Genomic DNA, 25,621 nt, shown 5'->3' with positions numbered 1-25,621 from the left:
TGATAGGTTAAAAATGGTTCCAAAAAGACGTCAAGTAAAAGCGTATTCTTATTGGCTGATCTCCGGCACATTCTGCGTCTGCGTGTACATTTTTACATTTCGCCAGCTGGAACGAGAGCGAGCAGCAGGATTCCGTTTCTAACTAGGAAAGAAAGAAAAAAAACGTCACCGGGTAAATTATAATGACATTAAATATGTCAAACAGCTAACCTCAATGTTTAGAATAACATTGCATTTTATGTATTTCAAATCTGAAACGGAGCAGTTTCTATCTGGCTAAATAATGTAACGTTAGCTCGCTCATGATGCCTGAATAGTTAACGTAACTAACAACATTTCGTGAAAAGGGCTAGCTAACATTAGTTACTACTAGAAACATTTTAGCTGCTTGACTAGCCCAAGCACCAATTTAGTGTTGGTACCCATGTAGAGTCACAATGGGACGACCAAAGAGGACGACCAAACAACGTAAAAACCCCAAGTTGGACAAATTGGAGGCTTTTCTCGAAGATTTCGACAGTGAGGGTATGGACCAATGACAAAGAGCATCTATATGCAAGTTGGCTGTTAGCCATTATGTGAATGTTAACGTGGGGTTGGAGAAGTTACACTAAAGTTTTATTTTCAGTGAAAACTGTAGTTGAAAGGCTGAAGGAGAGGACAAACAGCCTCCTGAAAGATGCAGACAACATCTTCAACATGGCTGTGATCAAGCTGCCAAAAGCAGTGAGACAGATGAACTGGCTTGAGCATTGTGGTAAGTTAGATGAAAACGCATGTACCTGATGACAACCACATGGGAAAGGTTGGTTAGAGATACTTTTTTGTGTGTCACACACACACACACACACACACAAACAAACATACAGTTGAAGCGGGAAGTTTACATACACCTTAGCCAAATACATTTAAACTCAGTTTTTTACAATAACTGACATTTAATCCTAGTAAAAAGTCCCGGTCTTAGGTCAGTTAGGATCACCACTTTATTTTAAGAATGTGAAATGTCAGCATAATAGTAGTGATTTTATTTCAGCTCTTCTTTCTTTCATCACATTCCCAGTGGGTCAGAAGTTTACATACTCTCAATTAGTATTTGGTAGCATTGCCATTAAATAGTTTAACTTGGGTCAAACGTTTCAGGTAGCCTTCCACAACCTTCCCACAATAAGTTGGGTGAATTTTGGCCCGTTCCTCCTGACAGAGCTGATGTCCGGTTTGTAGGCCTCCTTGCTCGCACACGCTTTTTCAGCTCTGCCCACACATTTTCTATAGGATTGAGGTCAGGGCTTTGTGATGGCCACTTCAATACCTTGATTTTGTTGTCCTTAAGCCATTTTGCCACAACTTTGGAAGTATGCTTGGGGTCATTGTCTACTTGGAAGACCCATTTGCGACCAAGCTTTAACTTCCTGACTGATGTCTTGAGATGTTGCTTCAATATATCCACATAATTTTCATGCCTCATGATGCCATCTATTTTGTGAAGTGCACCAGTCCCTCCTGCAGCAAAGCACCCCCACAACATGGTGCTGCCACCCCCGTGCTTCATGGTTGGGATGGTGTTCTTCGGCTTGCAAGCATCCCCCTTTTTCCTCCAAAAATAACAATGGTTATTATGGCCAAATAGTAACATTTTTGTTTCATCAGACCAGAGGACATGTCTCCAAAAAGTCCAATCTTTGTCCCATGTGCAGTTGCAAACCATAGTCTGGCTTTTTTATGGCTGTTTTGGAGCAGTGGCTTTTTCCTTGCAGAGCGGCCTTTCAGGTTATGTCGATATAGGACTCGTTTTACTGTGGATATAGATACTTTTGAACCTGTTTCCTCCAGCATCTTCACAGGGTCCGTTGCTGTTGTTCTGGGATTGATTTTTACTTTTTGCACCGAAGTACGTTCATCTCTAGGAGACAGAACACGTCTCCTTCCTGAGCGGGGTGACGGCTGCGTGGTCCCATGGTGTTTATACTTGCGTACTATTGTTTATACAGATGAATGTGGTACCTTCAGGCATTTGGAAATTGCTCCCAAGGATGAACCAGACTTGTGGAGGTCTACAATTTTTTTTTCTGAGATCTTGGCTGATTTCTGTTGATTCTTCCATGATGTCAAGCAAAGAGGCACTGAGTTTGAAGGTAGGCCTTGAAATACATCCACAGGTAAACCTCCAATTGACTCAAATGTCAATTAGCCTATCAGAAGCTTCTAGAGCCATGACATAATTTTCTGGAATTTTCCAATTTTCCAGAAACGAGTTTTAATGACAACATAAGTATGTAAACTTCCGACTTCAACTGTGTGTGTATACAGTGGGGGGGAAAAGTATTTGATCCCCTGCTGATTTTGTACATTTGCCCACTTACAAAGAAATTATCAGTCTATAATTTTAATAGTAGGTTTATTTGAACAGTGAGAGACAGAATAACAACTAAAAAATCCAGAAAAACGCATGTAAATTTTTTTATTAAATGATTTGCATTTTAATGAGGGAAATAAGTATTTGACCCCTCTGCAAAACATGACTTAGTATTTGGTGGCAAAACCCTTGTTGGCAATCAGAGGTCAGACGTTTCTTGTAGTTGGCCACCAGGTTTGCACACATCTCAGGAGGGATTTTGTCCCACTTCTCTTTGCAGATCTTCTCCCAAGTCAATAAGGTTTCGAGGCTGACGTTTGGCAACTCGAACCTTCAGCTCCCTCCACAGATCTTCTATGGGATTAAGGTCTGGAGACTGGCTAGGCCACTCCAGGACCTTAATGTGCTTCTTCTTGAGCCACTCCTTTGTTGCCAAGGCCGTGTGTTTTGGGTCATTGTCATGCTGGAATACCCATCCACGACCCATTTTCAATGCCCTGGCAGAGGGAAGGAGGTTCTCACCCAATATTTGACGGTACATGGCCCTGTCCATCGTCCCTTTGATGCGGTGAAGTTGTCCTGTCCCCTTAGCAGAAAAACACCCCCAAAGCATAACGTTTCCACCTCCATGTTTGACGGTGGAGATGGTGTTCTTGGGGTCATAGGCAACATTCCTCCTCCTCCAAACACGTTGAGTTGATGTCAAAGAGCTCCATTTTGGTCTCATCTGAACACAACACTTTCACCAGTTGTCCTAGTGAGGGGGACCTTGCGGGCGCTGCAGGATTTCAGTCCTTCACGGCGTAGTGTGTTACCAATTGTTTTCTTGGTGACTATGGTCCCAGCTGCCTTGAGATCATTGACAAGATCCTCCCGTGTAGTTCTGGGCTGATTCCTCACCGTTCTCATGATCATTGCAACTCCACGAGGTGAGATCTTGCATGGAGCCCCAGGCCGAGGGATATAGACAGTTATTTTGTGTTTCTTCCATTTGCGAATAATCGCACCAAATGTTGTCACCTCACCAAGCTGCTTGGCGATGATCTTGTAGCCCATTCCAGCCTTGTGTAGGTCTACAATCTTGTCCCTGACATCCTTGGAGAGCTCTTTGGTCTTTGCCATGGTGGGGAGTTTGGAATCTGATTGATTGCTTCTGTGGACATGTCTTTTTTACAGGTAACAAGCTGCGGTTAGGAGCACTCCCTTTAAGAGTGTGCTCCTAATCTCAGCTCGTTACCTGTATAAAAGACACCTGGGAGCCAGAAATCTTTCTGATTGAGAGGGGGTCAAATACTTATTTCCCTCATTAAAATGCAAATCAATTTATATCATTTCTGACATGCGTTTTTCTGTATGCATGTATGTATGTGCACGTACGCACGCACACACAGTTGAAGTCGGAAGTTTACATGCATTAAGGTTGGAGTCATAAACTCATTTTTCAATCACTCCACAAATGTATTGTTAACAAACTATAGTTTTGGCAAGTCGGTTAGGACATCTACTTTGTGCATGACAAGTAATTTTTCCAACAATTTCTTTACAGACGTGCCTTTAACAACTTAGGGATCAAATCCCTTTAGCGGGATCGATTTGACAACATCCGGTGAAATGGCAGAGCGCCATATTCAAATTAAATTACTATAAATATTTAACTTTCATGAAATCACAAGTGTAATACATATAAATAAAGCTTAACCTCTTGTTAATCCAGCCACCATGTCAGATTTCAAAAAGGCTTTACGGCGAAAGCAAACCATGTGATTAGCTGGACAGCGCCCCATCATACAAATGCATGACAAACATTTTTCAACCAGGGAGGTGTGACACGAAAGTCAGAAATAACAAAATAACTCATGCCTTACCTTTGAAGATCTTCTTCTGTTGGCACTCCAATATGTCCCAGAAACATCAGAAATGGTCCTTTTTGTTCGATAAATTCCGTTGTTACATCCCCAAAATGTCAATTTATTTGGCGCGTTTGATTCAGAAAAATTACCGTTTCCAAGTCGCCCAACATGACTACAAAGTATCTAATAAGTTACCTGTAAACTTGGTCCAAACATTTCAAACAACTTTCCTAATCCAACTTTAGGTATTTTAAAACGTAAATAATCGATAAAATTTAAGACTGAATAAACTGTGTTCAATAGCGGATAAAATGAAAGTGGAGCGAGTTCCAGGTCGCGCGCACCAAACAAAAAAAGTACACTTGGCTTGACAGAAAGGAAAGGGCTACTTCTTAATTTCTCAAAGGAAAAACATCAACCAATTTCTAAAGACTGTTGACATCTAGTGGAAGCCATAGGAACTGCAACCTGGTGCCTCATAAATCTAGTCCTCCATAGAAAACCAATTGAAAACAGTGATCTCAAAGAAAATAATTCCTGGATGGTTTGTCCTCGGGGTTTCGCCTGCCAAATAAGTTATGTTATACACAGACATGATTTTAGAAACTTTAGAGTTATCTAAATCTACCAATTATATGCACGGTCCTAGCTTCTGGGCCTGAGAAACAGGCAGTTTACTTTGGGCACGCTTTTCATCTGGATGTGAAAATACTGCCCCCTAGCCCAAAGAGGTTTTAAACAGCTTGGAAAAGTCCAGAAAATGTCATGGCTTTAGAAGCTTCTGATAGGCTAATTGACATCATTTGAGTCAATTGGAGGTTTACCTGTGGATGTATTTCAAGGCCTACCTTCAAACTCAGTGCCTCTTTGCTTGTAGACCTCCACAAGTCTGGTTCATCCTTGGGAGCAATTTCCAAACGCCTGAAGGTACCACGTTCATCTGTACAAACAATAGTATGGAAGTATAAACACCATGGGACCACGCAGCCGTGATACCGCTCAGGAAGGAGATGCGTTCTGTCTCCTAGAGATGAACGTACTTCGGTGCGAAAAGTAAAAAATCAATCCCAGAACAACAGCAAAGGATCTTGTGAAGATGCTGGAGGACACCAGAACAAAAGTATCTATATCCACAGTAAAACGAGTCCTATATCGACATAACCTGAAAGGCTGCTCAGCAAGGAAGAAGCCACTGCTCCAAAACCGCCATAAAAAAGCCAGACTACGGTTTGCAACTGCACATGGGGACAAAGATTGTTCTTTTTGGAGAAATGTTCTCTGGTCTGATGAAAGAAAAATATAACTATTTGGCCATAATAACCATCGTTATGTTTGGAGGAAAAAGGGGAAGGCTTGCAAGCCGAAGAATCACATCCCAACCATGAAGCACGGGGGTGGCAGCACCATGTTGTGGGGGTGCTTTGCTGCAGGAGGGACTGGTGCACTTCACAAAATAGATGGCATCATGAGGCATGAAAATTATGTAGATATATTGAAGCAACATCTCAAGACATCAGTCAGGAAGTTAAAGCTAGGTCGCGAATGGGTCTTCCAAGTGGACAATGACCCCAAGCATACTTCCAAAGTTGTGGCAAAATGGCTTAAGGACAACAAAGTCAAGGTATTGGAGTGGCCATCACAAAGCTCTGACCTTAATCCTATAGAAAAGTTGTGGGCGGAACTGAAAAAGCGTGTGCAAGGAAGGAGGCCTACAAACCTGACTCAGTTACACCAGCTCTGTCAGGAGGAGTGGGCCAAAATTCACCCAACTTATTGTGGGAAGCTTGTGGAAGGCTACCCAAAACGTTTGACCCAAGTTCAACAATTTAAAGGCAATGCTACCAAATACTAATTGACTTTATGTAAACGTCTGACCCACTTGGAATGTGATGAAAGAAATAAAACCTGAAATAAATCATTCTCTACTATTATTCTGACTTCTCACATTCTTAAAATAAAGTGAAATCGAGCACACAGCTATGCAATCTCCATTGACTAACATTGGCAGAAGAATTGCCTTACTGAAGAGCTCAGTGACTTTCAACGTGGCAGCGTCATAGGATGCAACCTTTCCAACAAGTCAGTTTGTCAAAATTCTACACTGGTAAAACTGCCCAGGTCAACTGTAAGTGTTGTTGTGAAGTTAACGTCTAGGAGCAACAGCAGCTCAGCTGCGCAGTGGTAGGCCACACAAGCTCACAGAACGGGCCCGCTGAAGCGTGTAAAAATGGTCTGTCCTCGGTTGCAAAACTTACTACCGAGTTCCAAACTGCCTCTGGAAGCGACGTCCGCACAAAAACTGTTCGTCGGGAGCTTCATGGAATGGGTTTCCATGGCCGAGCAGCCACACATAAGCCTAAGATCACCATGCGCAACGCCAAGCGTTGGCTGGAGTGGTGTAAAGCTCGCCGCCATTTAACTCTGGAGTAGTGGAACCGCGTTCTCTGGAGTGATGAATCACGCTTCAGAATCTGGCAGTCCGATGGACGAATCTGGGTTTGGCAGATGCCAGGAGAATGCTACCTGCCTGAATGCATAGTGCCAACTGTAAAGTTTGGTGGAGGAATATTGGTCTGGGGCTGTTTTTTAATGGTTTGGGCTAGGTCCCTTAGTTCCAGTGAAGGGAAATCTTAACGCTACAGCATACAATGACATTCTACATGATTCTGTCCTTCCAACTTTGTGGCAAGTTTGGGGAAGGTGCTTTTCTGTTTCAGCATGACAATGCCCCTGTATACAAAGTGAGGTGCATACAGAAATGGTTTGTTGAGACTGGTGTGGAAGATCTTGACTGGCCTGCGCAGAGCCCTGACCTCAACCACATCAAACACCTTTGGGATAAAATGTTGGGCCTTATCGCCCGACCTCACTAATTCTCATGGCTGAATGGAAGCAAGTTCCAGCAGCAATGTTCCAACATCTAGTGGAAAGCCTTGCCAGAAGAGTGGAGGCTGTTATTGCAGCAAAGGGGAGACCAACTCCATATTAAGGCTCATGATTTTGGAATGAGATGTTTGAGTATGTGTCCACATACTTTTGGTCACGTAGCGTATGTTTTATCTGACAAACGTACACGTCTCCTTTTATCCCCTCAGGGTCAGAGAAACCAAAGTCACCAGTGGAGGATGCCAAGGTGAGTTTTCTACACTGAACAAAAATATAAACTTAACAATTGAAGATTTTACTGAGTTACAGTTCATATAAGGAAATCAGTCAATTGAGAAATTAATTAGGCCTTTATCAATAGAGTTCACATGACTGGGAATACAAATATGCATCTGTTGGTCACAGATACCTTAAAAAAAAGGTAGGGGTGTAAGAATATTTAGTACTCTGCGTTGTGTATTATTTTCTAACGGTCAAGAGGGTACTAACCAGAGGTGTGGACTCGAGTCACATGACTTGGACTGGAGTCACAAATATGATGACCTGCAACTCGACTGACTTTAACACCAATGACTCTTGACTTGACTTAACTTGGACTTGAGCCTTATGACTCGACCTGACTTGATACTCTCCCCAAGCCCAAATATTAAAAATGATGCTATTGAAAAAAGTGTGCAGTGCATCAACTCTTCATTTAACAGATTACAGTTTGAATCGGACAGCAGCCAATCAAATTGTGCAAGCTGAGAAAAAGTTGTGCGTGACAGTGCAGAGGAACATCGGCGGGTGAATTCAGATGGATCCCTTGGAAAGATGATACCCTAAATTATTATTTTCGGATATAAAGACGACGGTGTATCAACAAAAAAAATGGATTGCAACTTGCAAAACATGCGGGAAGAAAATTAGACAGAGGTGCAACAATTTCCAACTTTGTTCGACATTTGAAGCTGCACAAAGAACGGTAAATCGTGGCTAATCTAGCCGACAGCTATATATAACTTTGCTAGTGTAGCATGTAGGCTAACGTAAAGTTAAATCAATGAGCCGCCACACAGTCAGTCAGTGCGGGAACGTGATCATTGCACCCAAGATTGAGCTACAACTGGCTAGGCAGTTGGTAGCCTAAATCCTGCCTGATGTTACTGCTGTTCCTAAAGCCATTGACATACTTTAGCCTACTGTAACCACACACAGAGAGAGCGAGAGAGTGTGTGTGTGTGTGTTAAGGTTGGGCGATTGCGATAGTCGATCACTATTGGGGGGGGGGGTCTTTCTCATGGCTACCCATGTATTTCTGTGGAAATATAACGTTTATTTGGAAATGTATTCATGATTTGCGTAAATGTAATATACTATTACTCTTGTTAAAAATATGAAATTGTAATACATTTGGTGAAGAGCACAGCACATTGACTTGTTTAGGACTTGAGACTTGACTTGATTCGATTCTTGACGGTCTTGACTTGAGACTTGACTCGGACTTGCCTGTCTTGACTTGAGTGCTAAGACTTGAAACTTACTTGTAAAACAATGACTTGGTCCCACCTCTGGTACTAACGGTATCAGTGGAAATAGTGTTTTTTCTGTAATAGGGAATTAATGATTAACGGGTCAGAGACATGGGATGAATTTGTCTAGGCATTGAGCCTGAAACAGGATACTTGTTATTTGGCCATTGGCCCAGTTTTATTGCAAGGAATTCTAATTGGTCAACCACAGGCTAGGGTTGGGTTATAAAACTACATCCTGTCCCTTTGTTCTGTGGAGAGAATCACTGAGGACAGGGGAGAATGAGCATCTACTTCTCAGCACAACATCTGATTTGATTTGTCCTTCTCCCCCTGATTTGCATTGGTCTGTTATTGAAGAGTAACATCAACTGCTAACACTTGGTGCCGTCACCCGGATGAATTGGTCTTGAACAACAAGCAAAAACTCATCAACTGTGTGTTGATCCAGGGAAAAGAGCGTGCTGAGCACAAACCACCACGGGAGTCAACTCTTAATCTCCTGATAGACTGCTAACAAGGGCGTGGATCAGAAAACCAGTCAGTATCTAGTGTGACCACCATTTTACCTCATGCAGCAAGACATCTCCTTTGCGTATAGTTAATCAAGCTGTTCATTGTGGAATGTTGTCTTACACCTCTTCAATGGCTGTGCGAAGTTAATGAATATTGTCGGGAACTGGAACACGCTGTCATACATGTTGATCCAGAGCATCCCAAACGTGCTCAATGTGTGACATGTCTGAGTATGCAGGCCATGGAAGAATTGGGACGACAATGGGCCCCAGGATCTCGTCATATCTCTGTGCATTCAAATTGCCATCGATAAAATGCAATTGTGTTTGTTGTCCGTAGCTTACGCCTGCCCATACCATAACCCCACCGATTGCATGGGGCACTTTGTTCACAACATTGACATCAGCCATTTTCCCGGTACAGTTGAAACCGGAATTAATCCGTAAAGAGCACACTTCTCCAGCGTGCCAGTGGCCATCGAAGGTGAGCATTTGCCCACTGAAGTTGTTTATGTTGCCGAACTGCAGTCAGGTCAAAACCCTGGTGTGGACGACGAGCATGCAGATGAGCTTCCCTGAGACTGTTTCTGACAGTTTTGCAGAAAATCTTTTGGATTTGTAAACCCAGAGTTTAATCCGCAGGTGAAGAAGCCGGATGTGGAGGTCCTGGGCTAGCGTGGTTACTCATGGTCTGCGGTTGTGAGGCCGGTTGGCCGTATTGCTAAATTATTTAAAACAATGTTGGAGGCGGCTTATGGTAGAGAAATTAACATTAAATTATCTGTCAACAGCTCTGGTGGACATTCCTGCTGTCAGCATGCCAATTGCACACTTCCTCAACTTGAGACGTCTGTACACAACTGCACGTTTTAGTGGCTTTTTATTGTCCCCAGCACAAGGTGCACCTGTGTAATGATCATGCTGGTTAATCAGCTTCTTGATATGCCATACCTATCAGGTGGATGGATTATCTTGGCAAGTAGAAATGCTCACTAACAGATGTAAACATTCGTGTACAAAATTCGAGAAGCCTTTCGTGCGTATGGAAAATGTATTTTATTTCAGCTCATGAAACATGTGAAAAACTTTACATGTTTTATATTTTTGTTCAATATAAATTAAAATGGAATATTTCATAAACTGTGTCAGTTAAGTCTGGCCATGGTTTTGACACATCAAGTGCCACCCACACACAGTCTCTGTTCACTCTATTTGTCTACTTCCAGAAAGTAGAGGAGGCTGCACAAGTCGAGAGCATCATGGCTGAAGTCCATACTATTCCCCCCAAGACTGCTAAAAAAGGTAAGCCTCTTTGCTATACTGCATACCAGTTCTTATGGGTTATTATGTGTCTGTGACTCCTTTAGAATCCCACTGGATGGCCTCCCGAGTGGCTAAGCGGTCAAAGGCACTGCATCTCAGTGCTAGAGGTGTCACTACAGACCCTGGTTCGATCCCGGGCTGTATCACAACCGGCCGTGATTGGGAGTCCCATAGGGCGGCGCAACAATTGGCCCTGTGTCGTCCAGGTTAAGGGAGGGTTTGGCGGGTTAGACCGTCATTGTAAAATAATAATTTCTTAACTGACTTTCCTAGGTAAATAAAGGTTAAATAAAAAGAAATTGCGGTGCTTGAGGCGTCACTACAGACCCGGGTTCGATCCCAGGCTGTATCACAACCGGCTGTGACCGGGAGTCCCATAGGGCGGCGCACAATTGGCTCAGCTTCGCCCGAGTTAGGTCGTCAGTTAAACGGGGTTTCCTTTGACACATTGGTGCGGCTGGCTTTCGGGTTAAGTGGGCGGGTGTTAAGAAGTGTGGTTAGGTGGGTCATGTTTCGGAGGACGCATGACTCGACCTTCGCCTTGGGGAGAAAAAGGGGGTAAAATGCAACAGAAAGGGATCCCACTGGATGTTAAACTTACTCTGCTCCCCTCTGCAGCAATGTCGAAAAGCGGTGAAGCCAGGACAAGTTCAGAGGATGAGGAGAACACTATTATGGCCAGAGGGAAGAAGGTTAGTGCTGTATTCATTGGCAAGGTTAGTGAGACTTATCGTGTGTTTAGTTTCAGAAGACTTAATGTAGTCCTCAAAAGCCTCCTTTCTTTAGGCTTTTACATTTTATTCCAAATTATAGCAATAGCCCATATCATTATTAGTACCGCACCATGTTTAACTCAAACTTGCACTGTTGCCTCATGGTCCATTTCTCAGGGTAAATCAACTAGGAAACCTCTGTCAAAGAGGGCCGAAGCACTGTCAGTCAGCAAGCAGAACACCTCCATCAAAAAGTAAGACCCTTTCCTCAGCCGAAATCTGCTAATATTTTTGTATGTGTTGGTGTGTGTTATGGATGTACGCAAATAACTTTCTGATATTAATTTGACACTTGTGTTCAGGACCAGTAGGAAGCCACTGGTCACTCCTTCTAGGAACATGCTGGACAGCTCCCTGATGGGCCCTACCCCTCTCATCACACCACGCTTCGACTCCTGGTAAAGTGGCAGTGGGTGACGTTCTGAAGTTTTTAAGATGAGTCTGGTTTGCTGCGGCTTGTCCATAACGAGTGTTTCCTAAAGCTGGTTTGTGGTTAGAGAATGGTCTTTCCCCTAGTTACATTTTCCAGGTGGGACACAAAGGCCCCCAAAGCAACATTGGGTACCACTGTGCTAGTGGACACTGCTTCACTTGTTGTCATATACCCCAGGCTTCCCAAGACCCCAGCGACGAGGATACCGCGCCACAAGGAGAGGGTGTACAGCATCTCGGTCAACGGCTCCCCCATCTCAGAAGGCGGTAATGATATCGTCATCAATGTCCCTGTGGGGAACGGAGCGGTAAGCAGGCTGCCATCAGCCTTCCAGTTTTAGACTGATCCTTTCTGAACAGTATGTGTGACCATCGGACTTGGATAAATACCCTCACTAACCGCTCTGGCTGTTTGCGTGTTCATGTTACTTGTGCATCTGTGTGTAAAATGTGTCAACCTGATTTATTATTGTTTTATTGTCACACACCGGATAGGTGCAGTGAAATGGACACATTTCCTGTGTGTCGATAAAGTTAATCTGCTCATCTAGTGAGTTTTTGGTTCCAGAGCATTCAGCTGCTGGCCAGTCAGATGGACACTGTGGATCTGGGACAGCTGGATGAGACGGCCGTAAGGAGCATTCGTCTGCTACAGGTATGGTCTTCACTAGGGCTGTCGCGGTCACCGTATTACCGCCACACCGGCAGTCATGAAAGCAGTTAAATTGTACGTGACTGAGTCACGGTAATATCCTCTTATGCACTCAGGACATGTGTTGGTAAGTACCCTAATGAACATCGGGTCGTTAATGGCCTGGTACTCAGGGCTGTGTTGTCCCTCTAACTGCTCTGGCATCAATGCAAATGAAATCGAAATCCCATCAAACGCTTATCAAAACAGTATCATGCTTTTAAAACTCACCTCACTGTGATGATCAATTTGGAGAAAGAAGTTCAACAGCAGGTTGAAACTGTAAAACATGGTTGTTTGTGGAAATGGACAAGGAAATGGACAACGCTTTCTAAGGTGATGATTCAGTCAAAACAACCAGAGTTTATGCATAGGTTTATGAGCCCAGGCCCGAAAACTCAGAATAAAAATGACAATTGTGCTTTTATACAATACATACCATACATATTATCCATGGCAGAAAAACAAACATGAAACAAAACTGATTTAAGATGTCTTTGGTAGAGGTCGACCGATTATGATTTTTCAACGCCGATACCGATTTATTGGAGGACCAAAAAAAGCTGATACCGATTAATGGGACAATTTTTAAAAATTTTTTTTTTACATTTATTTGTAATAATGACAATTACAACAATACTGAATGAACACTTATTTTAACTTAATACACTGCTCAAAAAAATAAAGGAACACTAAAATAACACACCCTAGATCTGAATGAATGAAATAATCTTATTAAATACTTTTTTCTTTACATAGTTGAATGTGCTGACAACAAAATCACACAAAAATAATCAATGGAAATCCAATTTATCAACCCATGGAGGTCTGGATTTGGAGTCACACTCAAAATTAAAGTGGAAAACCACACTACAGGCTGATCCAACTTTGATGTAATGTCCTTAAAACAAGTCAAAATGAGGCTCAGTAGTGTCTGGCCTCCACGTGCCTGTATGACCTCCCTACAACGCCTGGGCATGCTCCTGATGAGGTGGCGGATGGTCTCCTGAGGGATCTCCTCCCAGACCTGGACTAAAGCATCCGCCAACTCCTGGACAGTCTGTGGTGCACTGTGGCGTTGGTGGATGGAGCGAGACATGATGTCACAGATGTGCTCAATTGGATTCAGGTCTGGGGAACGGGCGGGCCAGTCCATAGCATCAATGCCTTCCTCTTGCAGGAACTGCTGACACACTCCAGCCACATGAGGTCTAGCATTGTCTTGCATTAGGAGGAACCCAGGGCCAACCGCACCAGCATATGGTCCCACAAGGGGTCTTAGGATTTCATCTCGGTACCTAATGGCAGTCAGGCTACCCCCCCCCCCAAAGAAATGCCACCCCACACCATGACTGACCCACCGCCAAACCGGTCATGCTGGAGGATGTTGCAGGCAGCAGAACGTTCTCCACGGCATCTCCAGACTGTCACGTCTGTCACATGTGCTCAGTGTGAACCTGCTTTCATCTTTGAAGAGCACAGGGCACCAGTGGAGAATTTGCCAATCTTGGTGATCTCTGGCAAATGCCAAACGTCCTGCACGGTGTTGGGCTGTAAGCACAACCCCCACCTGTGGACGTCGGGCCCTCATACCACCCTCATGGAGTCTGTTTCTGACCGTTTGAGCAGACACATGCACATTTGTGGCCTGCTGGAGGTCATTTTGCAGGGCTCTGGCAGTGCTCCTCCTGCTCCTCCTTGCACAAAGGCGGAGGTAGCGGTCCTGCTGCTGGGTTGTTGCCCTCCTACGGCCTCCTCCACGTCTCCTGATGTACTGGCCTGTCTCCTGGTAGCGCCTCCATGCTCTGGACACTACGCTGACAGACACAGCAAACCTTCTTGCCACAGCTCGCATTGATTTGCCATCCTGGATGAGCTGCACTACCTGAGCCACTTGTGTGGGTTGTAGACTCCGTCTCATGCTACCACTGGAGTGAAAGCACCGCCAGCATTCAAGTGACCAAAACATCAGCCAGGAAGCATAGGAACTGAGAAGTGGTCTGTGGTCACCACCTGCAGAACCACTCCTTTATTGGGGGTGTCTTGCTAATTGCCTATAATTTCCACCTGTTGTCTATTCCATTTGCACAACAGCATGTGAAATGTATTGTCAATCAGTGTTGCTTCCTAAGTGGACAGTTTGCTTTCACAGAAGTGTGATTGACTTGGAGTTACATTGTGTTGTTTAAGTGTTCCCTTTATTTTTTTTGCGCAGTGTATAATACGTAAATACTATCAATTTAGCCTCAAGTTAATAATGAAACATGTTCAATTTGGTTTAAGTAATGCAAAAACAAAGTGTTGGAGAAGAAAGTAAAAGTGCAATATGTGCCATGTAAAAAAGCTAACGTTTAAGTTCCTTGCTTAGAACATGAGAACATATGAAAGCTGGTGGTTCCTTTTTACATTAGTCTTCAATATTCCCAGGTAAGAAGTTTTTTAGGTTGTAGTTATTATAGGACTATTTCTCTCTATACGATTTGCATTTCATATACCTTTTGACTATTGGATGTTCTTATAGGCACTTTAGTATTGCCAGTGAAACAGTATAGCTTCCGTCCCTCTCCTCGCTCCTACCTGGGCTCGAACCAGGAACACATTGACAACAGCCACCCTCGAAGCAGCGTTACCCATGCAGAGCAAGGGGAACAACTATTCCAAGTCTCAGAGCAAGTGACGTTTGAAACGCTATTAGCGCGCACCCGACTAACTAGCTAGCCATTTCACATCGGTTACACCAGCCTAATCTTGGGAGTTGATAGGCTTGAAGTCATAAACAGAGCAATGCTTGAAGAATTGCGAAGGGCTGCTGGCAAAACGCACGAAAGTGCTGTTTGAATGAATGCTTACGAGCCTGCTGGTGCCTACCACTGCCTAGTCAGACTGCTCCATCAAATCATAGACTTAATTATAATATAATAAACACACAGAAATACGAGCCTTAGGTCATTCACATGGTCGAATCTGGAAACTATCATCTCAAACAAAACGTTTATTTTTTTTTGGGTGAAATACGGAACCGTTCCGTATTTTATCTAACGGGTGGCATCCCTAAGTCTAAATCTTCCTGTTACATTGCACAACTTTCAATGTTATGTCATAATTACGTAAAATTCTGGCAAATTAGTTCGCAACGAGCCAGGCGGCCCAAACTGTTGCATATACCCTGACTCTGCGTGCAATGAACGCAAGAGAACTGACACAATTTCACCTGGTTAATATTGCCTGCTAACCTGGATTTCTTTTAGCTAAATATGCAGGTTTAAAAATATATACTTCTGTGTATTGATTTTAAGAAAGGCATTGATGTTTATGGTTAGGTACAGTCGTGCAACGATTGTGCTTTTTTTGCAAATGCGCTTTTGTTAAATCATCCCCCGTTTGGCGAAGTTGGCTGTCTTTGTTAGGAAGAAATAGTATTCACACAGTTCGCAACGAGCCAGGCGGCCCAAACTGCTGCATATACCTTGACTCTGTTGCAGAGGTGACACATTTTCCCTAGTTAAAAGAAATTCATGTTAGCAGGCAATATTAACTAAACATGCAGGTTTAAAAATATATACTTGTGTATTGATTTTAAGAAAGACATTGTTTATGGTTAAGTACACGTTGGAGCAACGACAGTCCTTTTTCGCGAATGCGCACCGCATCGATTATATGCAACGCAGGACAGGCTAGATAAACTAGTAATATCATCAACCATGTGTAGTTAACTAGTGATTATGATTGATTGTTTTTTTATAAGATAAGTTTAATGCTAGCTAGCAACTTACCTTGGCTTCTTACTGCATTCGCGTAACAGGCAGGCTCCTCGTGGAGTGCAATGTAAAGCAGGTGGTTAGAGCGTTGGACTAGTTAACCGTAAGGTTGCAAGATTGAATCCCCGAGCTGACAAGGTAAAAATCTGTCGTTCTGCCCCAGAACAAGGCCGTTAACCCAACGTTCCTAGGCCGTCATTGAAAATAAGAATGTGTTCTTAACTGACTTGCCTAGTTAAAAAAAAATATATATAGATATTTTTTTTAAATCTGCAAATAGGTGGCCAAAAATAACGATTTGTTATGAAAACTTGAAATCTGCCCTAATCGGTCGACCTCTAATCTTTGGCACATAATTGGTCTAGCTTCCAAAATGAAACAAATTTGAGGATTGGCCTTTTGAGTGTGGAATGTATTAGTATATACTGGATGGACTGATTACCTTACGCCACGCTCCAAAATGTCTATCCATGAGTCTGGTAGAGAATGTATAGCAATAGTCTATGCTGTCGGTTCATTGATTGTGCAGGGCGGATTACAGTTAGCCTACAATTGTAGTGAATTTGATTTTGAATAAATAATAGGGATTTCTTTTTATATTTTCATAATATGCTGACACATTACCTTTATAACTAAAGAATATCTCACCATGCTTTTCCATCGTCCTCCTTTCTCTCCTTCATTCCTTTATCAAGCGTGCAGATGGGGTGTCAACAGTTTAGTGAAATGGGTTCCGTTGTGAAAACATGTTACTATCGATGTTCCCGAACAGGTTTCACAAATGAAGCTCTGTAGCTGCAGGAACAGGGTTGGGCGGAATATCACCTGTTGCGTAGCGAAATCGTGCTCGTCAAACAGTGGTTGTTGTTGTTGTGGAGTGAAAGTGTTATTTCTCAGCTGCTTCTATTAAGCACAACTCCTCTATAAAACCGAAGTAGTCTATCCGGCATCATTGAAAAACAGACCGGCGGGAAAGCGCGCTGCCTCCATTCACTATTCGAGCGCGGATGACGTCTGTTTTCTTCCCTTGCTCATTTGATTAACGGGCCATTCTAAATCAAAACTAATTTGACATATTAAAGACAAGATTAAATGGAGAAGTCTGATCACTTGATGAGAGAATAGCTGTGCAGCCTGAGGCAAGGACCAGAGCGCAAGCTTCTTTTGCTACTTTCTCTAATCATCAATAGCTTATAGTCGCACCACGCAGCCCATATATGTTTTGAATGCAGTGTTTGGTTTTTGCCATGCATAATGGGACCCTTCTGTCTATACAACATTCTTCCAAAAGTCTTGATCATCCAGGTGTGTTTTGGTTATCTTGAGTCAACTTTTTGGATGAGATGGGTCCCATTTTATGTTTGGCGAAAACCAAACACTGCATTTCACAATAAGAACCTCATACCAACAGTCAAGCGTGGTGGTAGTGTGATGGTTTGGCGACGCTTTGCTGCTTCAGGACCTGGACAATTTGCCTTAATAGAAGGAACCATGAATTCTGCAGGAGAATATCACACTGATCTGAAGTTTAATAAGTTTACTTTTTTTTTGTAAGCTCAGGTTCCTTTAACCTAATATTTGATATTTGTTGAAGATCTGTTAACATTCAGTAAACAATATGCAAAAATAGAGAATCAGAAAAGAGGGCAAATACTTTTTCACAGCACTTTATATCTATGTATGATTGCCTAACATTAGCCATGTCTATTTAGCTGGTTTGAAATGGGTTTTCTTTGTAAAAACTGAAAAGAGTAGCTGGTTTGAAATGGGTTTTCGTTGTAAAAACTGAAAAAAGTAGCTGTTACATCAATCATACTTTACTCTCCACAGAACCGTCTTACAACACTGTGTGGAACATCCGAGTGACCTCTGCACCTTCAGTCCTAGCATTTTTCTCCCCAATTTCGATCTTGTCTCATCGCTGCAACTCCCCAACGGTCTCGGGAGAGGCGAAGGTCAAGTCGTTCGTCCTCCAAAACATGACCCGCGCTTCTTAACACCTGCCCACTTAACCAGGAAGCCAGCTGCACCAATGTGTCGGACGAAACACTGTTCAACTAACGACCGAGGCGGGCCTGCAGGCGCCCGGCCCAGCACAAGGAGTCGCTAGAGCATGATGAGCCAAGTAAAGCCCTCCCGGCTAAACCCTCCCCTAACCAGGACGACGCTGGGCCAATTGTGAGCTGCCCTACGGGACTCCCGGCCAAGGCCAGGTTGTGAAGTCCCAGCATTTTTTTTTGTACAAGATTCTACCTTCACATTTTTTAAAATGTTTTTTAAAACTACTGTCTGTATATTTCTTATATTTTTAATACATAGTTATGTTTATCTGTCAATCTGCATCATGGTGTTTCTTTGCATTATTTTTGTTTAAGTCTTAGATTTAAGAATCAATGTCAGACATGACTTTATTTGAGACACTTCTTCAGGGATGCTCAAAGCATCCAGTAAGGGAATGTCCTAGTCTTCCATCATAGCGATTTTATAGGTTGTACATTTGACCAAAATGAATAAACCCTAACTACACTCTTCCCCTCATAATCTAGCATAACATGTTTGAAACTCATTTGGGAGCCTGTTATTGTCAATGTTATATCTATTGACCTGTCTCATCAATACAGCTTTGTCTGCACTATAGTGGTTGTGCCAGTTCAATGTGTGATGTAACTAAGGTCCATGTATTTTAGATTATTTTGTAGAATTTGGACAATTCTCTGTTTAAGTAAATATGCTGTTTTGGTCAGTTATTTTCCTTAAATGTCATCTCTTTCTGGGGAATGTCTTAATTTGTGATGGAAGTTGGGACTGCTGGTTGGGGGAGGGGGTTGTGGCTCTGTCGGCTTTCAGATCTAGGCCTACATGAAGCTCTGTGGTCGTACTAGTAATAAAGTACAGAAATACAAGTGTCTTTTTCATGTTCTCTTGTTGCCATAATATGCTGTAGTCAGAGACAACTAGACATTACTGTTTGCCTGCATTGATTCTGTGAGACAGCCTGCTCATTTTCATTTCTGGAGGGAGCATTATTCATAAAGACTCCGCTGGAATTCAATTTGTGTCACTGATACCCATTTCAGATAGGTGTGGTATATAATTGCTACAATACAAGGCAATGGAATTTGAACTGTAGATGAGTGACAATCCCAAAATATATCCTCTTGAGAAAAAAGAGACTAATAGCCTAGTCAATGTCAAAGCAGTAACTGACGAAACGTCACACAATAGCAATCTAAATTGCGTCGTCGGTATGTTTTAGGCTCAGTTGCAAGATGGTTCATGATAAATGTCTTAACTAAAACCACATTCCCTGTAACTGGCATTTGGAACTACAATTAAACATATTGCAACACCCCTTTGTTAGTGTTTGGATTTCTTGTATGTTAATTATAAACTGGGTGGTTAGAGCCCTGAATGCTGATTGGCTGAAAGCTGTGGTATATCAGACCTTATACCATGGGTATGGCAAAACATTTATTTTTACTGCTCTAATTACATTGGTAACCAGTTTATAGTAGCAATAAAGCACCTCGGGTGTTTGGTATATTTCCAATATACCACAGCTAAGGGCTGTATCCAGGCACTCTGTGTGGCGTCACGCTGAAGAACAGCCCATAGCCTGGTATGTTGGCCATATACCACACCCCCTCAGGCCTTATTGCTAAGTTTTACTTTAGTAAGTACTTCAGTACATTGCCCTTTGACTTTTTCCACAGTTTGTTACGTTACAGCCTTATTCTAAAATTGATTAAAATCGATCTACACACAATACCCCATAATGACAAGCAAAAACAGGCTTTTAGAATTCTTTACAAATGTATAAAAATGAAAAACGTTACTTTTTTTGAAGGACCTTTAGCAGCTATTACAGCCTCGAGTCTTCTTGGGTATGACGCTACAAGCTCGGCACACTTGTATTTGGGGAGTTTCTCTCATTCTTCTCTGCAGATTCTCTCAAGCTCTGTCAGGTTGGATGGGGGAGATTTACTGCACAGCTATTTTCAGGTCTCTCCAGAGATGATTGATCGGGATCAAATCCGGGCTCTGGCTGGGCCACTCAAGAACATTCAGAGACTTCTCCCAAAGCCACTCCAGGGTTGTCTTGGCTGTGTGCTTAGGGTTGTTGTCCTGTTGGAAGGTGAACCTTCGCCCCTGTCTGAGGTCCTGAGCGCTCTGGAGCAGGTTTTCATCAACGATCTCTCTGTATTTTGCTCCATTCATCTTGTCATGGAAATTATACACAGGGACACTGAAAGTCAATATTAAATGAATCATTGTTCATCCGTTCATCTTTGCCATCGATCCTGACTAGTCTCCCAGTCCCTGCCGCTGAAAAACATCCCCATAGCATGATGCTGCCACTGCCATGCTTCACCGTAGGGATAGTAACAGGTTTTCTCCAGACGTGACGCTTGGCATTCAGGCCAAAGAGTTGAATCTTGGTTTCATCAGACCAGAGAATCTTGTTTCTCATGGTCAGTCGTTAGGTGCCTTTTGGCAAACTCCAAGCGGGCTGTCATGTGCCTTTTACTGAGGAGTGGCTTCCATCTGGCCACTCTACCATAAAGGCCTGATTGGTGGAGTGCTGCAGAGATGGTTGTCCTTCATGAAGGTTCTCCCATCTCCACAGAGGAACTCTGGAGCTCTGTCAGTGACCACCGGGTTCTTGGTCACTTCCCTGGCCAAGGCCCTTCTTCTCCGATTGCTCAGGCCATCTCTAGGAAGAGTCTTGCTGGTTCCAAACTTCCTCCATTTAGGAACGATGAAGGCCACTGTGGTCTTGGGGACCTTGAATGCTGCAGACATTTTTTGGTACCCTTCCCCAGATCTGTGCCTTGACACAATCCTGTCTCGGAGCTCTACGGACAATTCCTTCGACCTCATAGTTTGGTTTTTGCTGTGACATACACTGTCAACTGTGGGACCTTATATAGACAGGTGTGTGCCTTTCCAAATCATGTCCAATCAATTGAATTTACCACATGTGGACACCAATCAAGTTGCAGAAACATCTCAAGTATGGTCAATGGAAACAGGATGCACCTGAGCTCAATTTCAGGTCTCATAGGAAAGGGTCTGAATACTTAGGTAAATAAGGTATTTCTGTTTTTTATTTTTAACAAATTTGCAAAAATGTCAAAATACCTGTTTTTGTTTTGTCATTATGTGTACATGAGGACTTATTTTATTCAATCCATTTTAGAATAAGGAAGGAACGTAACAAAATGTGGAAAAAGTCAAGGGGTCTTTCCAAAGGTACTGTACAGGGCATGCAGAAAATATGTTTGCAATGTGAGTAATACACAATTCCACCACCAAGAGGCAGTGTCAGACTGCTATATAACACCTTTCTTAACAACATCTTAGTGTTCTATCATCTATGGTGTTTCAAGCCCAGCCACAACTCCCTCCTGTCAATCAAACAAATACCCTCTCTGACCAAAGGGTCAAATGACACATGTCAGTTTAATGTAATTCTCCACTGCTGTTTCACTGAGTGAGATTGAGCACAAAAACACTGTAGGATGGCCCTTCTTTGAATCCCATATCTGTCAGGATGAGAGGAAAGATCACCCAATGACGAGGAAGTAAATATAGAGTAGAGAGAATGAAAGGATTGTTGGCTCTGTGGTTGTTTCCTGGCACTGGGAGAGAGGGATGGAATGAGGAAGGGAGAGATAAAGCATGGAGCCAAAGACATGGAGATATTGACTGAGATGAGTGTAGGGAGTAAAACAAAGCAATTACTACACAAGCATAGATCCAAGAAAAGACACTGACTGACTGACCAAATGACAGACAGATAGACAGAGAGTGAGTGAGTGATAACTGTAATACAAGGAGAGAGAGAGGGAGCTCCCAAGCCACATGGCGGTCACACAGAGTTTAATCTGAGCTCACTGGAAAGTTGTGATTTAGTAGGACTGAACTTGTGCCCTCTAATTGGATAAAGAGGCAGGAGGGGTTACACTGGGGAGGGATATATGTGTGTGTGTGTGTGTGTGTGTGTGTGTGTGTGTGTGTGTGTGTGTGTGTGTGTGTGTGTGTGTGTGTGTGTGTGTGTGTGTGTGTGTGTGTGTGTGTGTGTGTGTGTGTGTGTGTGTGTGTGTGTGTGTGTGTGTGTGTGTGTGTGTGTGTGTGTGTGTGTGTGTGTGTGTGTGTGTGTGTGTGAGAGAGAGAGAGAGAGAGAGAGGTTTTGATGAGAACGGTGTCTCTTCCATCAGGAAAAGTGAGTGAATGAGGAGGGCTTCATAATCATATCAAGGCACTACAGGCCATAATGCGTGTTGGTTATTCGCTGTACCTGTGCAAAATGTAGAAGAGATGTGAAAGGAATAGAGTGTTCTAGGAATAAGTGAAGTTTTTGCTCTTTTCTCCCTGGAGATACAGGAGGATAGTTCAGTCTTTTCTCCCTGGAGATACAGGAGGATAGTTCAGTCTTTTCTCCCTGGAGATACAGGTGGACAGTTCAGTCTTTTCTCCCTGGAGGTACAGCAGGATGGTTGTCTTTTCTCCCTGGAGATACAGGAGGATAGTTCAGTCTTTTCTCCCTGGAGGTAAGTCGGGCAGTTGTTGTTGCCATCCTGTACCTGTCCCGCAGGTGTGATGTTCAGATGTACCGATCCTGTGCAGATGTTGTTACACGTGGTCTGCCACTGCGAGGACGACCAGCTGTCCGTCCTGTCTCCCTGTAGCGCTGTCTTAGGCGTCTCACAGTACAGACCTTGCAATCTATTGCCCTGGCCACATCTGCAGTCCTCATGCCTCCTTGCAGCATGCCTAAGGCACGTTCACGCAGATGAGCTGGGACCCTGGGCATCTTTCTTTTGGTGTTTTTCAGAGTCAGTAGAAAGGCCTCTTTAGTGTCCTAAGTTTTCATAACTGTGACCTTAATTGCCTACCGTCTGTAAGCTGTTAGTGTCTTAATGACCGTTCCACAGGTGCACGTTCATTAATTGTTTATGGTTCATTGAACAAGCATGGGAAACAGTGTTCAAACCCTTTACAATGAAGATCTGTGAAGTTATTTGGATTTTTACGAATTATCTTCGAAAGACAGGGTCCTGAAAAAGGGACGTTTCTTTTTATGCTGAGTTTACATGGGACAGCAGCGTTGGCTGTGTGTGTATGTGCGTGTGTTTGTGAGTATGGGCAAATACGTGTGTGTGAGTGTATATGTGTGCAGGACTCTGCATGTGTATAAGGTGTGTGAGCATGTCTGTGCATTTTGTGTAAGTGAGTGTGTGGGAGTATGCGTGCCAAAAAGGCTCTAATGTGCAGGACAGAGTACCGGGCAGGAAGATGGCTAGTGATGGCTGTTCAACAGTCTGAAGGCCTGGTGTTAGAAGCGGTTTCCAAGCCTCCAGGTCATGGCTCTGATGCACCTGTATCGTCTGCCAGACAGTAGCAGAGTGAACAGTCCATGGCCTGGGTGGCTGAGCTCCGTAATAATCTTCTTGGCTTTCCTTCGACACAGAGTGCTGCAAATGTCCTTGAGGGCAGAATGCCCCTGGTGGTGCGTTAAGCTGACCGAAGAGCTATGTGGTTGAGGACGGTGCAGTTGCCGTACCAGGCTGTGATGTAGCCCAACAGAATGTTTTCAATGGTGCATCTGTGGAGGTTTGTGAGGTTTTTAGGGGCCATGCCGAATTTCTTCAGCCGCCTGAGGTTTAAGAGGCACTGTTGTGTCTTCTACACCACGGTGTCGATGTGATGGGAGCATTTCAGGTCCTCAGTGATGTGCGTGCAGAGAAACTTGAAGCTTTTAACCATCCCCACTATGGCCCTGTCTATGTGGATGGGGCGTGCTCGCTGATCGGTCTCCTGTAGTCCAGGGCTCTAACCTCCTCCGTGTACGCTGTCTCGTTGTTGTTGGTGTCGTCGCGTCGTCAGCACGCTTGATTATTGAGTTGGAGTCGTGTGTTGCCACGCAGTCATTTGTGAACAGGGAGTACAGGAGGGGGCTAAGCACACACCCCTAGGGGATCCCGTGTTTAAGGTCACCGTGGCGGAAGTGTTGTTGCCTGCCCTCACCACCTGGGGTCAGCCTGTCATGAAGTTCAGGACCCAGTTGCACAGGGATGAATTCAGACCCATGGCCCAGAGCTTAGTGATGAGCTTGGGGGGCACTATGGTGCTGAAAGCTTAGCTGTATAGTCGATGTACAGCATTCTCACATAGGTATTCCTCTTGTCCAGGTGGGATAGGGTAGTGTGTTGTGAAATGACGATTGCGTTGTTCATGGATCTGTTGGGGCGGTATGCAAATTGTAGGAGGTCTAGGGTGTATGGTAAGGTGGATATGGTCCTTGACTAGCCTCTCCAAGCACTTCATGATGACAGAAGTGAGTAATTTGGGTACAGGAACAATGGTGGACATCTTGAAGCATGTGGGGACAACAGACTGGGATAGACTGGGATAGGTAGAGATAGAATATGTCCGTAAATGCTCCAGCCAGCTGGTCTGTGCATGCTCTGAGGACGCGGCTAGGGATCTTGCGAGAGTTAACGCGCTTGAAAGTCTTACTCACATTGGCTACGGAGTTCGAGAGTCCACAGTTCTCCTGAACAGTGGGGGCCAGCGTCACTGACGAGTCACAGTTTTGTCTCACCAGGGGTGATGGTCGGATTTGCATTCATCGTCGAAGGAATGAGCGTTACACCGGGGCCTGTACTCCGGAGCGGGATCGATTTGGAGGTGGAGGGTCCGTCATGGTCTGGGGCGGTGTGTCACAGCATCATCAGACTGAGCTTGTTGTCATTGCAGTCAATCTCAATGCTGTGCGTTACAGGGAAGACATCCTCCTCCCTCATGTGGTACCCTTCCTGCAGGCTCATCCTGATGCACTGCAGTTCTTAATGCAGCTGGTGGCCACACCAGATACTGACTGTTACTTTTGATTTTGACCCCCCCCCCCCCCCCCCTTTGTTCAGGGACACATGATTCCATTTCTGTTAGTCACATGTCTGTGGAACTTGTTCAGTTTATGTCTCAGTTGTTGAATCTTATGTTCATACAAATATTTACACATGTTAAGTTTGCTGAAAATAAACGCAGTTGACAGTGAGAGGATGTTTCTTTTTTTGCTGAGTTTATCTTGTGTCTTTTGCATGTTCAGTGTGCAGTGGAGTCCACAGCAGTTTGTCATGGCACTCACACGTACATGTATGTGCACAAATATATACAGTATGTATGCATATTCAGTATATATTTAGACTATAAACAGAAATGCAAGGGGGGGGAAATTACATGTATTTATTTCTCAAAACATTGTATTTTTATCCAGATTTCGGGATGAATAGTAACAGACAAAACATATACAGACGACAAACATAAGCTTGTCCTCCCCCTCCTCCTCCTCGTCCCCCTCTTACTCTCCCTCCTCTTCCTCTCTCTCCAAAATCGGCCTCCATTGTTGTCCAAACCAAGAAAGGCAACCTGAAACCTATTTATAGTGCTCCAGCTCTGATTTCTAAGTGAAGACATTAGCTATAAGTGCTTTCACAGGTCAGCACTGGTTGTAGGTAAT

The 25,621-nt window shown here is 43.7% G+C and overlaps 1 protein-coding gene across 3 annotated transcripts; it reads left to right on the top strand.

Moving 5' to 3' along the window:
• The first annotated feature begins 63 nt into the window (after positions 1-63).
• cdca8 (cell division cycle associated 8) lies at positions 64-19,446 on the top strand. 3 transcript variants are annotated; one of them, XM_014141963.2, is made up of 11 exons: positions 64-172; positions 431-525; positions 629-757; positions 7,302-7,339; positions 10,345-10,420; positions 11,060-11,157; positions 11,332-11,408; positions 11,517-11,612; positions 11,825-11,954; positions 12,215-12,301; positions 17,926-19,446. In XM_014141963.2, the coding sequence occupies exons 2-11, from the start codon at positions 438-440 to the stop codon at positions 17,959-17,961; spliced, it is 855 nt and encodes a 284-aa protein (XP_013997438.1). In that variant the 5' UTR covers positions 64-172; positions 431-437; the 3' UTR covers positions 17,962-19,446. The 3 variants fall into 3 exon arrangements, with proteins under 3 accessions (XP_013997438.1, XP_045550588.1, XP_013997439.1); XM_045694632.1 differs by having other exon boundaries at positions 70-525; XM_014141964.2 differs by having other exon boundaries at positions 71-525; positions 11,060-11,133.
• The last annotated feature ends 6,175 nt before the right edge of the window (positions 19,447-25,621 follow it).

This window comes from Salmo salar, chromosome ssa14 (assembly GCF_905237065.1).
Source record: "Salmo salar chromosome ssa14, Ssal_v3.1, whole genome shotgun sequence".
Taxonomy (NCBI): domain Eukaryota; kingdom Metazoa; phylum Chordata; class Actinopteri; order Salmoniformes; family Salmonidae; genus Salmo; species Salmo salar.
Note: the sequence above shows the minus strand (reverse complement) of the source record. Positions and strands in the feature narration are given on the sequence as shown.

Bases quoted from the DNA above. Each gene is read 5' to 3' on its own strand.
- cdca8 (XM_014141963.2), top strand. From the start codon at position 438: ATGGGACGACCAAAGAGGACGACCAAACAACGTAAAAACCCCAAGTTG. The intron at 526-628 runs GTATGGACCAAT...TTTTATTTTCAG, and splicing joins CGAAGATTTCGACAGTGAGG to TGAAAACTGTAGTTGAAAGG. The intron at 12,302-17,925 runs GTATGGTCTTCA...TACTCTCCACAG, and splicing joins GGAGCATTCGTCTGCTACAG to AACCGTCTTACAACACTGTG.